Source organism: Saccopteryx leptura, chromosome 1 (assembly GCF_036850995.1).
Source record: "Saccopteryx leptura isolate mSacLep1 chromosome 1, mSacLep1_pri_phased_curated, whole genome shotgun sequence".
Lineage (NCBI taxonomy): Eukaryota > Metazoa > Chordata > Mammalia > Chiroptera > Emballonuridae > Saccopteryx > Saccopteryx leptura.
The window spans coordinates 367987804-368002675 of NC_089503.1; the positions used below are offsets into that span (position 1 = coordinate 367987804).

The following is a 14872-nucleotide window of genomic DNA, read 5'->3' on the forward strand; positions in this document are numbered from 1 at the left end:
ATAACAAATCTTGACCTAAACCTTATAGCTTACATAAAAATTAACATGAACATGGATCATGGACTTAAATGTAAAACTTTTAAACTTTCAGGAAAAAATGATAAAAAAAAAAAATCTTGGAGACCTAGCAGTAAGCAAAATTCTTATACTTGACACCAAAAGCACAATCCATAAAAGCGGATAAACTGGACCTCATCAAAATTGAAAACTTGTTCTGCAAGACACCCTGTAAAGAAGATGCAAAGACAAATGATAAACTGAGAGAAAGTATTTATAAGCTACCTGTTCAACAAAGGACTTGTATTTAGAATACAAAAAGAACTCTCAAAACTCAACAGTGAAACCATAAGCGATCTAATTAGAAAAGACAAACCAGAGTTTCACAGAGAGGACATAAAGAGATAGAAACGGCACATGAAAAGGATATTCAGCATCATTCGACATTAGAGAAATACAAATTAAAATTACAATGCGGTATTACTACCCCCCATCAGAATGGCTACAATTAACAAGTAGTGACACCAAATGCTGACAAGGACGCAGAGCCACTGGAGCACTCACACAGCTGAGGGAGCATAAAATGGTACAAACACTCTGCACCACAGCTTGGCCGCTTCTTTCCATTAAAGATGTCCTTCCCTAGCAATTACACCTGTAGGCTAGCCGCTAGAGAAATGAACTCTTATGTTCGTGCAAAAACCTGCACATGAGTAGTCACAGCAGCTCTGTACAGAACAGCCCAAACTGGAAACAACCCAAATGTCCCTCAACTGGTGAACAGTTCAATAAACTGGGGTACGTCCATAATACACAAGACTATTGAGCATTAAAAAGGAACAAACTAGGCTCAGCGGTAGAGCGTCGGCCTAGCGTGCGGAGGACCCGGGTTTGATTCCCGGCCAGGGCACACAGGAGAAGCGCCCATTTGCTTCTCCACCCCTCCGCCGTGCTTTCCTCTCTGTCTCTCTCTTCCCCTCCCGCAGCCAAGGCTCCATTGGAGCAAAGATGGCCCGGGCGCTGGGGATGGCTCCTTGGCATCTGCCCCAGGCGCTAGAGTGGCTCTGGTCGCAACATGGCGACGCCCAGGATGGGCAGAGCATCGCCCCCTGGTGGGCAGAGCGTCGCCCCTGGTGGGCGTGCCGGGTGGATCCCGGTCGGGCGCATGCGGGAGTCTGTCTGACTGTCTCTCCCTGTTTCCAGCTTCAGAAAAATGAAAGAAAAAAAAAAAGGAACAAACTACTGATACATGCAACCTGAAAGGATCTCAAAAGTGTATGAAGCGTCGGCCTAGCATGCGGAGGACCCGGGTTCGATTCCCGGCCAGGGCACACAGGAGAAGCGCCCATTTGCTTCTCCACCCCTCCGCCGTGCTTTCCCTCTCTGTCTCTCTCTTCCCCTCCCGCAGCCGAGGCTCCATTGGAGCAAAGATGGCCCGGGCGCTGGGGATGGCTCTGTGGCCTCTGCCCCAGGTGCTAGAGTGGCTCTGGTCGCAACATGGTGATGCCCAGGATGGGCAGAGCATCGCCCCCTGGTGGGCAGAGCGTCGCCCCTGGTGGGCGTGCCGGGTGGATCCCGGTCGGGCGCATGCGGGAGTCTAACTGTCTCTCCCTGTTTCCAGCTTCAGAAAAATGAAAAAAAAAAAAAAAAATTAAAAAAAGTGTATGAAGCTATTTATATAATACTTTTTCATATTAAAATGATAGAAACGGAGAACAGACAGTGGTTTTCAGTAGCTAGGATGGCCAGGGCGGAGGCAGGGAAAGGTATCGCAGGAGGGAGCCTTGTGGTGAACACACAGTTCTGTCTCTTGACTGCAGTGGTGTTTACATGAGGCTCCACGCTCATAGAACTGCACAGAACTACTTATATACATGCACACAAAAAGTGCTTAGAAATCCGGGAACCTGAATGAGCCTTGTGGCCTGTGCCAATGCCTGTTCCCTAGTACTGCGCTCTGTGAGACGCCACCACCCAGGGAGAACGGCGCAGGGTGCAGGAAGCTTCCCTGTCCCTGGGAGTCTGTGATTATTTAAAAATTAAAATAAGATGAACACGGAGTTTTTTAGCTACCGCGGTAATGTCGATTATTTAGCGGCAAGTTGCCCGTAAACAAGAACTTGGGTCCGATGGATGCAGAGATGACAGCCTCTATAGACTAGGAGACCTTGGTCAGCAAACTGCGGCTTGCGAGCCACATGCGGCTTTCTGGCTCCTTGAGTGTGGCTCTTCCACAAAGGGCACTTCACTCTAATTAAGTTAATAACAATGTACCTACCTATATAGTTTAAGTTTAAAAAATTTGGCTCTCAAAAGAACTTTCAGTCGTTGTACGGTTGATATTTGGCTCTGCTGACTAATGAGTTTGCCGACCACTCGTAGGAGAATAGTGAGAAGTCGATGTGCGGTGCCCACTTCATGTGAATAATAGGAAAGAGATAAACAATTACACAGCAATCAAAATTTTTTCAGTGGGAGTACTTTGAAAATTTTCCAGAATAAGAAAGTAATGAATGCATCATTATAAATTTATTCAATTCGAAATATAACAAAATACTGCATTAAGACCTTCAAAAAGTTTTTATCTGAATAATGTTTTTCCTTCTGTAATAAATTCAGAGGTGTCAATCTTGTAGAGACTAAGTGAACCTCAGGAGTCTATAAATTACCAAGTGCCCTGAAGATAGTGCACGTGTAGGAAGATGCCTATAGGAGGGGTGATACCATCCAAAGTAGCTCGGAGAAGCAGTGAGGGATGGGTCAACTGGTACACAGAGATGTCAAAGAGTCTTTAAGTAGAATGTCCGTATCACTTACCTTTTCTTCTTTTGCTAGTTCTTGCTTTCCTTTGGTATCCACTGCTTTCAGAAAAGAGGCTCTCGCTGCTCTGCAAGATCGAGTTTCTACATTGCCAGAGCCTGCACCTGGGGCAAGCTCAAACATCCACTGAGCTCGGAACATCTGGAGTTGTGCCTGGGGAGACAAGGATTTTAGGACGCATCAAGAAAGAGTAGTTCAACTCGGGAATAATTTGTCAATAGGTCCAACATTAATTTCCAAATATATATACATATAACATATATGTAATTACATACAGTAAGTCCCCGAGTTAAAAACATCCGACTTACGTACAACTTGTACTTATGAACAGAACACCATAAGGGTTAATAGTAATCAACTGCAGCTGGACATCAGTGAAAATGGTATCACAGAGTTACCTGACTCCCATAGCAAAGAACTAACCAATGAAGACCTTATGGAACTAGAGCAGCACACGATAGCATTTAGGGAAGAAAACAGGGACCTAGAAACTCCAGAACCAAACAAGTTTTCTACAAAAAGCTGATGCTTTTTGCCTCATTGAAGCAGGAATGGCAAAGTTAGAGGAGCAAGATCCTGATCACAAAGGTTCACCAGTGTACCAGACAATTACCAAAGGCCCGAGATGCTACAGGCCCATTTATGAGGAAAAGAAAAGCTCTGTGCAAACTCCCCTGATGCTACTTCAGAAAACTGGCTCCAGCCACAGAATCAAACCCTGACTCTCTAACACCAGTCCAATCCCCTCCAACAAGTCCATCATCTTCTGCATCCTTCAAGATTGTTTAAGGTTGTATTTGAAAATGTTTAAGTATTTATATGCACAGAAAGGTAAAAATAAGTACTATGCTAAGATAAACATCTGTTTAAGTTGCATTTAGTACATAAACATACCTGTTCCAACTTACATACAACTGCAACTTAAGAACAAACCTACAGAACCTATCTTGTTCGTAACCCAGGGACTACCTGTACATATATTTATTCTAAAACCAGGAAACACTGTCTTTTAAATTACTAAGTTAATACCATTAACCACCTATTCTAAAATAATTTTCTGCTTAAGTCTTTAAAGAAATCATCAAAATTTCTTATAGTAAGATTGTGCAGGAAAATCTAGCGGTATGAACTTAGATGTTTTCAAACATTTGCTTACTTGGAATATACCATCTAGTAGATGTTAAGAGTGCTGCTAAAAATTCTGTAGGCAAGACCAAACTTTTAACAACCTTTCTTATTTATTTATTTATTTATTTATTTATTTATTATTTCTTCTTAAGTTAGAAGCAGGGAGGCAGAAAGACAGACTCCTCCTGCATGCATCCTGACCAGGATCCACCCGGCAAGCCCCCTACAGGGCTTCTGCCCATCTGGGGTCATTGCTCCATTGTTCAGCAACTGAGCTCTTCTTAGCACCTGAGGAGGAGGCCATGGAGCCATCCTCAGTGCCCAGGGCTGATGTGCTGAAACTAACTGAGCCATGGCTGTGGGAGGGGATGACAGAGAGAGAGAGAGAAGGGAGAAGGGGAGGGTTGGAGAAGCAGATTGTTGCTTCTCCTGTGTGCTCTGACTGGGAATTGAACCTGGGACATCCACATGCCAGGTCGGCACTCTACTGCTGAGCCAATTGTTCAGAGCCACAACCCTTCTTTTTTAATAAGAAATTGTTCTCTAGTACGTACCATAAATCTTTTTTAAAACATAGGAAAAGTGAAGTCCCTATGCGGTGGACCGTGCTGCCCAGACCCCCTTAGTAATAAAGCCCCGATCACCCCACTGCTGGGAAAGCAGCTGCAAAACAGGCCTCAGCCAGCAGCCATCTGGGGTACCGCCTCAGCAAGACCATACTCCCTTCCCAGTGACTCCTGCCCGAGGGTACAGCGTGGAAAGTAACCAGTGACTCAGCCGTTTGGGGTACTGCCTCAGCAAGACCATACTCCCTTCCCAGTGACTCCTGCCCGAGGGTACATCGTGGAAAGTAATCTGTGACTCAGCCGTTTGGGGTACTGCCTCAGCAAGACCATACTCCCTTCCCAGTGACTCCTGCCCGAGGGTACATCGTGGAAAGTAACCAGTGACTCAGCCGTCTGGGGTACCGCCTCAGCAAGACCATCCTCCCTTCCCAGTGACTCCTGCCCGAGGGTACATCGTGGAAAGTAATCTGTGACTCAGCCGTTTGGGGTACCGCCTCAGCAAGACCATCCTCCCTTCCCAGTGACTCCTGCCCGAGGGTACAGCGTGGAAAGTAACCAGTGACTCAGCCGTCTGGGGTACTGCCTCAGCAAGACCATCCTCCCTTCCCAGTGACTCCTGCCCGAGGGTACATCGTGGAAAGTAATCTGTGACTCAGCCGTTTGGGGTACTGCCTCAGCAAGACCATACTCCCTTCCCAGTGACTCCTGCCTGAGGGTACAGCGTGGAAAGTAACCAGTGACTCAGCCGTCTGGGGTACTGCCTCAGCAAGACCATCCTCCCTTCCCAGTGACTCCTGCCCGAGGGTACAGCGTGGAAAGTAACCAGTGACTCAGCCGTCTGGGGTACTGCCTCAGCAAGACCATCCTCCCTTCCCAGTGACTCCTGCCCGAGGGTACATCGTGGAAAGTAATCTGTGACTCAGCCGTTTGGGGTACTGCCTCAGCAAGACCATACTCCCTTCCCAGTGACTCCTGCCCGAGGGTACAGCGTGGAAAGTAACCAGTGACTCAGCCGTCTGGGGTACTGCCTCAGCAAGACCATCCTCCCTTCCCAGTGACTCCTGCCCAAGGGTACATCGTGGAAAGTAACCAGTGACTCAGCCGTCTGGGGTACCACCTCAGCAAGACCATACTCCCTTCCCAGTGACTCCTTCCCAGGGTACAGCGTGGAAAGTAACCAGTGACTGAGAAGTCAGGCTCTCAGCGGTCCAGTCTCAGCCCTTCGGCAGGAATAAGGTGGCCCATTAAGGCCGCCCCGCAGCTCAACTTCCCCAGGCCTGGCTTCCCGCCCTCCCTCCCTGTACTTGGAGTTGACAGAACAAGTCTATCCCTTGACAGTGGTGTTGATCCCAGGAGCACTGTGTGAAAACCCTCCTACACGGCACCCTCCACCTCCCTCCAGGTCTGCTTTCCAGGGAACCCAAACCAAGGCGCCCCTCTTCTAAAAGGTGACCATTGCCAATGGGATTGCGTGGATCACTCATGGCTATATATAAAATAAAGTTTCAAGAATATTTTTTTCTCTACATTTTGCTGTACTTTGGTTTTGATTCCCACCTCCTTCCTACATCTCACACATATAACTCTGACCTAAAAAAATCTTTCGCAGCACTCTTAATGGCTACTAGATAACATATTCCAAATAAACACCATAAAGCAGGGGTCGGGAACCTTTTTGGCTGAGAAGGCCATGAACGCCACATATTTTAAAACGTAATTCCGTGAGAGCCACACAATGACCCGGGTATGTTACGCATTATCCAATAAAAATTTGGTGTTGTCCCAGAGGACAGCTGTGATTGGCTCCAGCCACCCGCAACCATGAACATGAGCGGTAGGAAATGAATGAATCGTAATACATGAGAATGTTTTATATTTTTAACATTATTTTTTATTGAAGATTTGTCTGCGAGCCAGATGCAGCCATCAAAAGAGCCACATCTAGCTCGCGAGCCATAGGTTCCCGACCCCTGCCATAAAGCTTATAAATTCAGTAAGATGCACTTAAACCAATTACACGAATATTCTTCTATTTCAATGCACACATTTTTATCCCATCCTTTTAATATTTTATTTATTTATTTATTTATTTTTATAGAGACAGTGAAAGAGTCAGAGAGAGGGATAGATAGGGACAGACAGACAAGAATGGAGAGAGATGAGAAGCATCAATCATTAGTTTTTTTGTGCGACACCTTAGTAGTTCATTGATTGCTTTCTCATATGTGCCTTGACTGTGGGGCTACAGCAGACTTGAGTAACCCCTTGCTCAAGCCAGCGACCTTGGGTTCAAGCTGGTGAGCTTTGCTCAAACCAGATGAGCCCGCGCTTAAGCTGGTGACCTCTGGGTCTTGAACCTGGGTCCTCCGCATCCCAGTCTGATGCTCTATCCACTGCGCCACCACCTGGTCAGGCTATCCCATCCTTTTAAATGGCTGCAGTGTATCCCACTGCCTGGGGGCATCCTTACTTAACAAATGATGGATATTTCGGTTGTACTCCATTTTTCCATGTGACGAGCCACCTAAACATTTTTGTACATGTAGATGTACTCACTTTCCCCATTATTTCTTTAGGATTAATTTCCTGGAAGTAGAACTGCTACTTCAAATCAAATGTTTGTTTCTCATTTTGAACCACACTGCTACTCTGCGCTACAAAACAGCTGTAGCAATTTACACTTTCCTGTATAATGCACAGGTTTTCTCCCAGCCTGGAGGCAATGGGCATTATTCAGCAATCTGATCATTTTAAAAAAACAACTGACTATAGATTTAATTCGTATTTTTAAAATTATTAATGAGGCTAATTATCTTTTCAAATGTTTAATAGCCATTTATATTACTTTTCCATTAGTGGTCCATTCCTATCGATCTTGCATTCCTCTTGCTAATTTATAACAATATCCTACATACTGAGACTATCAATCCTCTGCTCGTAAGTAGCAGTTTTTATAGCCGATCACTTCTCTTGACAGATCTGTGATGTCTTTTGCTATATAGAGGTTTTAAAATTTTAGGTGGTCGAATCTGTCCCATCTTCTTCTTTGAGGTGATGGGTTGTAAGTCATGCTTAAGCCTAGTTTGAACATTTTAAACCCATATACTAAACGACTCAGCCCCAATTAATGATATATCTTTTTACAGAAAGAAAATCCATAGCATAGTTGGAATTTAAGTATTCTATAAACTGGCATGAAAATATAGTTAAATTCAATGCTCATGACCGATTTCTACGAATGTACGGAAAGCAGCGGAATGAGAATTAAGTGTACAATGAAGAAGCATGCCTGCAGCTCTGTTTCCGCAGGGCTTTCATTTCCGTCATCATCTGCTCTGATAGCATCAGAATGACAATCTTCCTCACCTTCTGCCTGAGGGGAGAAAAAGAACCAAAGATCAGGAATATACAAACATCAGTTTTTCTTTGAAATCTACATCTCCCATGTAGCTACTTGCTCAATGAAATAATATACAGTTGCTTTTCTCTAGATATGCCATTCCGTGGTAAGTTTAATGATTCCAATCAGAAGAACCTGATATTTTAACTCTTTTATTACTGTAGAACAAACAACTTCACTGAGCTCTAGTTCAAAATGTTTTAGTAGGGGCTCTGGCCGGTTGGCTCAGTGGTAGAGCATCGTCCTGGCATGTGGGAGTCCCGGGGTCGATCCCCGGCCAGGGCACACAGGAGAAGTGCCTATCTGCTTCTCCACCCCTCCCCCTCTCCTTCCTCTCTATCTCTCTCTTCCCCTCCTGCAGCCAAGGCTCCACTGGAGCAAAGATGGCCCGGGCGCTGAGGATGGCTCCATGGCCTCTGCCTCAGGCGCTAGAATGGCTCTGGCTGCAACAGAGCGATGCCCCAGATGGGCAGAGCATTGCCCCCTGGTGAGCATGCCGGGTGGATCCCGGTCGGGCACATGCGGGAGTCAGTCTGACTGCCTCCCCGTTTCCAACTTCAGAAAAATACAAAAAAAAAACAAACAAAAAAATGTTCTAGTAGGTGGTTAAAAAGAACTTTACTTCAGAAAATAACATTTAATTGTGGTATAGAGTCCAACAAATAGTTTTTGTTTCACAGATCACTTAAGACCAACCATGTATAATCCATACATGATGTCCCTTCTTTTGACATACTGCCATATTATTTAATACATGAATATGACTTGTCTGTTTATTAGTATTTTAAACGTACTAGGAAAGCTCAGAAATCAAGGACATATAATAGTGAATGTTTTGTTTTTTTGTAAGAAAGCCCTTTCTACTTTGTTTTCTAAATCTAGTTTATTTTATATTTTGGATTAATTTAAAATGGAGTAAAGCAGGACTGGAATTATTGTGAACAGGCGTGGAGCTTAACAGAGGTCTCAGATCAGTTTCCTTTCATTTTAACCTTTTGTTCTCAGTAAATGTTTGCTAAATTAAACTGAACCCAACCTTCCACCGAAGATGAAATGTTGTCTTGGTTCAGTCTGTTGGGTAATAGACTTAGTAGCAAATGGGGCTTGCTCAATAATGTGTTCAGTCCTATAAAGAATCAGGGAAATGGCAATCAAAAAAATGACCCTGAAGGCCAGTTAGAAATAAAAATAATAAAACCTATTTAATTTACTCTGTCCAGAAACGTAAAGTTTCACAGTTGCCAATTTTAATTGTAACATTTCCAGAAAAAGATGTTTGCATTAACACATATTTTTGAATATAGCAACAAGATATATACTGCGCTACTTTCTAGTGCAACATAAATAAGCCCTGCTTCCTATCTTATCTCTGGCAACCAGACTTCAAGCAAAGGTGCCTTTAAGACTTGAACCAGTTAGTATATGGTAAAGTGCTCGGCACACTGTAAAACCTAAACCAGTGAAGAAATAAATGAGGCCAAAACTCAGATAAATTTCCAGAAAACTGTAAATTTTAAGCATTGATGTATTGTCAAATACTTTTTTTTTTAGTCTTTTCTCTGGGAGCTTCCCATACTAAGAACATCGCTAATAAAATATACAATAGAGGACTTCAAATTTATAGATCCCTTTGAGAAACGTATTTCTTTCCCTTCTCAAAAAACAGTCTGAGTTATTATTCTTGTAAACTCTAAGTACAGTTAATTAAATGAAATCTGAGTTCCCTAGGGAACTAATCTGTTAGTAACAGCCTTCTCTACCTCTTGCCTGGTCGTCATACTAAATGGACTTCCCGAGTTTCCCCTGCTCATTTCAGTTCCAAGCTCTTGCGTGTGCTGCTTGAATGACTTTTCCTTCCTCACTTGGCTTACTGATCCTTCAAGATTCAGCTCAGGACTCATCCCAGTAGGAAGCATTTTCTGATCCTTTTAATTGCCTCTTTTGTTTTTCCATTACACTGGGCACTTAACACTTGTCTTGAGATTAATTTTGTTCTCTTTGCTGGAGCTACTACTCTGGGATCAAAGATCACATCTCATTCATCTTGGTAACCTGAGGCCAAACACACTGCTTGATTGGTCGTGAAGGTGTATGCAAACCTCAACTGTCACACCTCTAAAAAGACAGTGTTGGATGTGGTGACCTTGAAGGTCCCTTTTCATATGTGACATTCTATAATTAAAAGTTTACCATAAATCACCTTACAGGTTTGCTTATATTGAAGATTTTGTGTTGTACCAGGTTCTAAGCACTATGCCAGGCTAATAGGTGCTCAAAAAATTGGTTGAATTAACAAATAAAATGCCCTGTGGATAAAAAAAATGTCTATCTCAAGAATGACAAAAAGAAACTGGAAATCTGTAATCAAACAGTATCTTTCTTCTTCACAGCTCCTCTGTTATAATAGAGTTCTAATCCATTATTACTTTTTGATATTATGACAAAAACAGAAAACTATCAAAATTGGGGTTTCGCTACTTTTCAAATCAAATACCACTTGAAATAAGCAGGTCCTCAGCTGCCAGCCAGAGATTTTCACCTTATTTTTTCTAATTGAATTTGACCCAAGCCTCACCTTTCACTGGAGTAGCTGGTCTTCATCATTTTACTGGTGGTAAAATATAATTAGTTAAGTGCTAAATCCTGGTCAAAGAACCAGTTCTGCAAGTTTAGAGGCATAATCTCTTCCTATCTTCCAGATTAATAAAATAAATTCATTCAGCCATTCACTTATCCAATAGATATTTTAGTGTCTACTGTAAGCTAATTAGTTTGGTGTCATTCCACCCTTGATTCAAAGCACGCTAGAGATCAGTTTCTGGGAGGGACGCTTTATTGGAAGCCGAGGAAAGGCAGCCCAGGTCAGGGACTCCGCATTCCAGCAGGCAATCAACAGTCCTGTGGAATTTGCATTGTCAGTTTCAGGAGCTCAGCTCAGTCTATCCATTTGGACCGCACTGACGTTTGTCAGGCCCTCACTGCTGTGAGGTGAGGCGAGATCCTTCCGGCCCCACGGCGCCCGGACCTCCTGCCAACATCCTATCCCTGGCACTGACGCGTCACGGGGCAGGGGCGCCCTCTCCCTCTCCGTGGGCTCGGCTTTCCAGAGGGGGAGCAATCAACAAGTGTCTCCGCTGGCCAGGGCTCCCTCCCAATTTCCGATGCTGCGACGGCTCACCTCCATCTGTGCTCGCTGCTTCTGATAAAACCCCTCGAGAGGAGGGAGTCTGGTTCAATGTCCTCAGGGAGCCGAGAAGAGGCATTTTATTTCCCCTCGGTCGTCCTGCAAACCCACTCTCTCCGCCTCGACTCCCGGCTGAGGGTTCAGCAAGAAGAAGGCTCGGGAGCGGCCAGGGCTGGCACCCCCTCCACTCCCTCTCGGGCCAGAGGTTCCCTAGCGGGCAGCGGCCGAGCAGACCCCACTCCTCCCAGACCTTCTCGCGCCCTCGGGGCTCCCCCCAGGCCCGGCCCCTCCCGCACCCCGCACCCCGCACCCCGCCTCGCGGAACCCCCCTGCGCCCGCAGGTTACCATGCTGGCGGGCCGGCCGGCCGCGGTCGAGGAGCTCTCCGCGCCCCCTCTGCACCGTCCCCCGAGGAGGTGTGCGGGGTGTCCGGGTGTCTACTTCTGCCTGTCCGCTGCAGCAGGGCTTAGCAGAGTTCTCGGTCGGAGAAGCGCACCAGGCAGCGGCAGTAACTGCGGGCCCGGCGTACGGCAGCCATCTTCGCGGGACAGGGGGCCAGATCGGGGCGCGCTGGAGCGGCGGCCGAGGACACGGGGAGCGGAGCGACAGCCGTTCGCAGCGGAGGCCGAGAACCGTGCGCGAAGCGGAGCGCCGGCCCTGCTGAAGACCCCACACGCCGCCGAGCTCTCCCCGCTGCCGCGGAAACCTGCGCTGGCGCACCGAGCCTGCGCAGTACCCCGCCGCCGCCGCTGCGTGTGCGGCTCGGCTGAGGGTCCGGCGCGTGCCACCTAGTGGAAGACGAGGGGGCGTGGGCCGCCCGTGTGCGCGAGGTCGCCGATGTGCCCCAGCCCCAACATAGCCCACTAATTCGCTTCTGTGAACACTTCTGCCAACCTGAAAAGCCATGATCTCAAAAACGTAACTCAAATGAAAGGCTTGAGAAGTAACCTATGAGCGAGTAACCCTAATGAGCCTCGAACCGGGCGCTGGGGGCCGTCACTACACGGCCGCTCTGGTTGGAGGCTCACGCCAGGGATGTAGGGAAACGGTGGCTCTCCACGACAGCATAGGCTGTTGTAACCACTAAACTTTTTTGAAGCACGGGTCTGGAGGTTGAGGAAAACATGCGTTTAGGAGAGCGGCGGAGGCATGTTAACTCGGCCTCCGCAAGAAAGTTCTCACTACAGATCCCATCGTGCAACGGAGGAAGGACGCGCACACTCCGATGCCTCAAAACCCAAGCCCTGCCCAGAGACGCTCTGGGATCTGTAGTCCGTTGTTCAGCGCATAGCGTGGCACTTACACACCGCACTCGCCCCGCCTCTTAAAGACCCAACACCCTTTTTCACTTCCACAGGCAATCTATCCGGCGATACATTATTTTCACACACGTTACATTGCTTTAAATACGGAATTTTGCATGCACTGTGGAAACCTACAGCCTTATAGCCTCTTCTTCATTCAGCAAACATTTAAGGAATTTCTAGTTTCTGTTAGATACCAGGTACTAATAGCCATCAGGATTCCAAGACCCTACTTTCAACGAGTTCACAGAGTTTAAGTATCTTATCCATTATTTTACTTTGGAGACCTTACAATCTTGGGCAAAGAAATCAAGGCAAAAGAGGGGGGCTGCCGTAGAATGGTAAGCTACAACATGGAAGCCCAACTGCTGTCTTGGTATAGGAACCCTCCCTTCGGACGGGTCTTTTTACTTGCACCCTAAATCAGCTACCTACAAAAAGTACCTTCATGTTTAATGGAAGCCAAAAATTCAATAGTTTTTAGTTTTCAAAAGAGACTCTAGGGCTTAGGGTTTTACGTAAGATTTTTATTCCAATTATCTCTTTAAAGGTATTAACATGTTAAGGACTACTCTTTTATGGATTGTTGTTGTATTGGCCAAGAGTTTGCTTAAAGGCTTTAATCACTGTAAAAAAAAATAAAAAAAATAGAAGACTAGATAAAGAAGATGTGGCACATATACACTAGGGCAGGGGTCTCAAACTCGCAGCCCGCCGAACAATTTTGTGCGGCCCGCAGACTAATCTACGAAGTTCAAAATATTTTGGATAAAATTAAGTAAGCCTAGGGGCCTACTTCTATTTTTCATTTCTCTAGCATCCTAGCTAGATATTAGCTTAGTTAACAGCAGTTGTGATGTGAACTACAGTTTCTGGTCATTTTGTGACACTGAGTAAACTGCATGTACGATTGTGCTTGTTGTACTGATTTTTTTTTTGTTTTCAACTGCAGTGAGAAAAGTGTTGCGTAACAGTTGCCTTTTGTAGACCTAGTGCGGCCCGCCGAAAGGCTGTGATCTTGCTCTGCGGCCCACATGCTGAGTTGAGTTTGAGACCCCTGCACTAGGGTGTACTACTCAGCCATAAGAAATGATGACATCAGATCATTTACAACAAAATGGTGGGATCTTGATAACATTATACAAAGTGAACTAAGTAAATCAGAAAAAAACAAACAAACAAACAAAAAAAGATCATCAAAGAAGGAATACATAAATGTAAAATGAAAATCTAAAATAAAAGTATTTTGAAATGAAAATCTGAGGAAAGATTAGATGTAAGAATTTAGAATAGCAGAAAATCATGTATGTGACTCATGAATATAAAAGATCAGTTTTGCAAATGAAGAATGAGGTATTGAACTATTTTCAGAACTATAGTTCATTAAATACATATGTTGAAGGCTGATTTGAGATATGTTGGTCAATTAGTACAGATGATTTCTATTTTTCTAGCAGATAAACAATAAAGTTGAATAAAGTAATAGTACTTGTAATGATGAATTGAGCATAACATATTTTATTAAAATGTTGTTAGGTTTCATAGGTACTAATTTTCTATATAAGGTCAGTCTCCACTAGACCTGTATTAGCTCATGTTATAGTTATAGGGTTGTAATTTTCCCCAAGGCTAGATAGAGCTACTGACTAATCCACTTGCTAGCCTAGTGGACCCTTGTTAAGGTAGACCAAGACAGTCCCTCTATTTGATAACTAGACTTGCTTGGACAACTGAATTTCACTAAAACCAATAATTTCAGATACATTAAAAATAATTTTTTCATGGGAGTACCATAAAATTTGTTCAGCTGCCTCTAATTTTCCTTTCATTTCATTGATAATGATTTTCAATTTTTATCTGCCATATGGTTTATGGGTTGTATAGGTAAACACAAAGGTAGATAAAAGTTATACATTTGCCAAGTGGCCCAATGACCCTTTGTCGTTTAGGACAGGAAGTCTAAGAAAGCTTGTAGGGTTCTTGAACAGGAGCAAGAGGAGAGGAGAGAGGGGTTCAGGCCTCTTGTACAGATTCTTGAGGAAAAAAACAATCTGTCTTCAGTTCTTAGAATTCAGAAATAAAAATGGTGAGAGAAAACTGATAAGGTGATGAGCTGGGGAATTTAAACTGAAAGAGATCCACAATGTATAAAAGGGTTACTACTTTACAAATTACAATTGTGTTGCTTAGGGCAATGCGGTTCCCCGGACCAGCACCAGATTTCTGGGGATTGGGCCCAGTAATCTACTTTAACAAGCCCTCCAAGTGATTCTGATGTCTTCCCTCTAAGTGTGAGAACCACTAGCTTGGGGCAATTATGTAAATTTCAGTTGAGGACTTTGAAGCAATTTCTTTTTTCAAAGGCCTTCAGAGTCGGTGAATGTGTTCTAAGGGTTGAGTTAGATTTCATATACCTAGGCACAGAGGACAACTGTTGCATACCTAGGCTGCTTCCCACCTGGGTGGCAGTCGAG

General features: G+C 44.8%; 1 protein-coding gene across 2 annotated transcripts in view; it reads right to left on the minus strand.

Annotated features, from left to right (window-relative positions):
• Positions 1–11685, minus strand: part of FBXO9 (F-box protein 9) — a 34453-nt gene extending 22768 nt beyond the window's left edge. The window contains exons 1-3 of one of the 2 annotated variants that reach the window (XM_066359191.1): positions 11442–11685; positions 7801–7884; positions 2815–2970 (exon numbers count right to left, since the gene is read on the minus strand). In XM_066359191.1, the coding sequence (XP_066215288.1) occupies positions 2815–2970; positions 7801–7884; positions 11442–11444 (243 nt within the window). In that variant the 5' untranslated portion in view covers positions 11445–11685. The remainder of the gene's footprint in view (positions 1–2814; positions 2971–7800; positions 7885–11441) is intronic. The other variant, XM_066359192.1, reaches the window with a different exon arrangement.
• Between the last annotated feature and the right edge of the window lie 3187 nt (positions 11686–14872).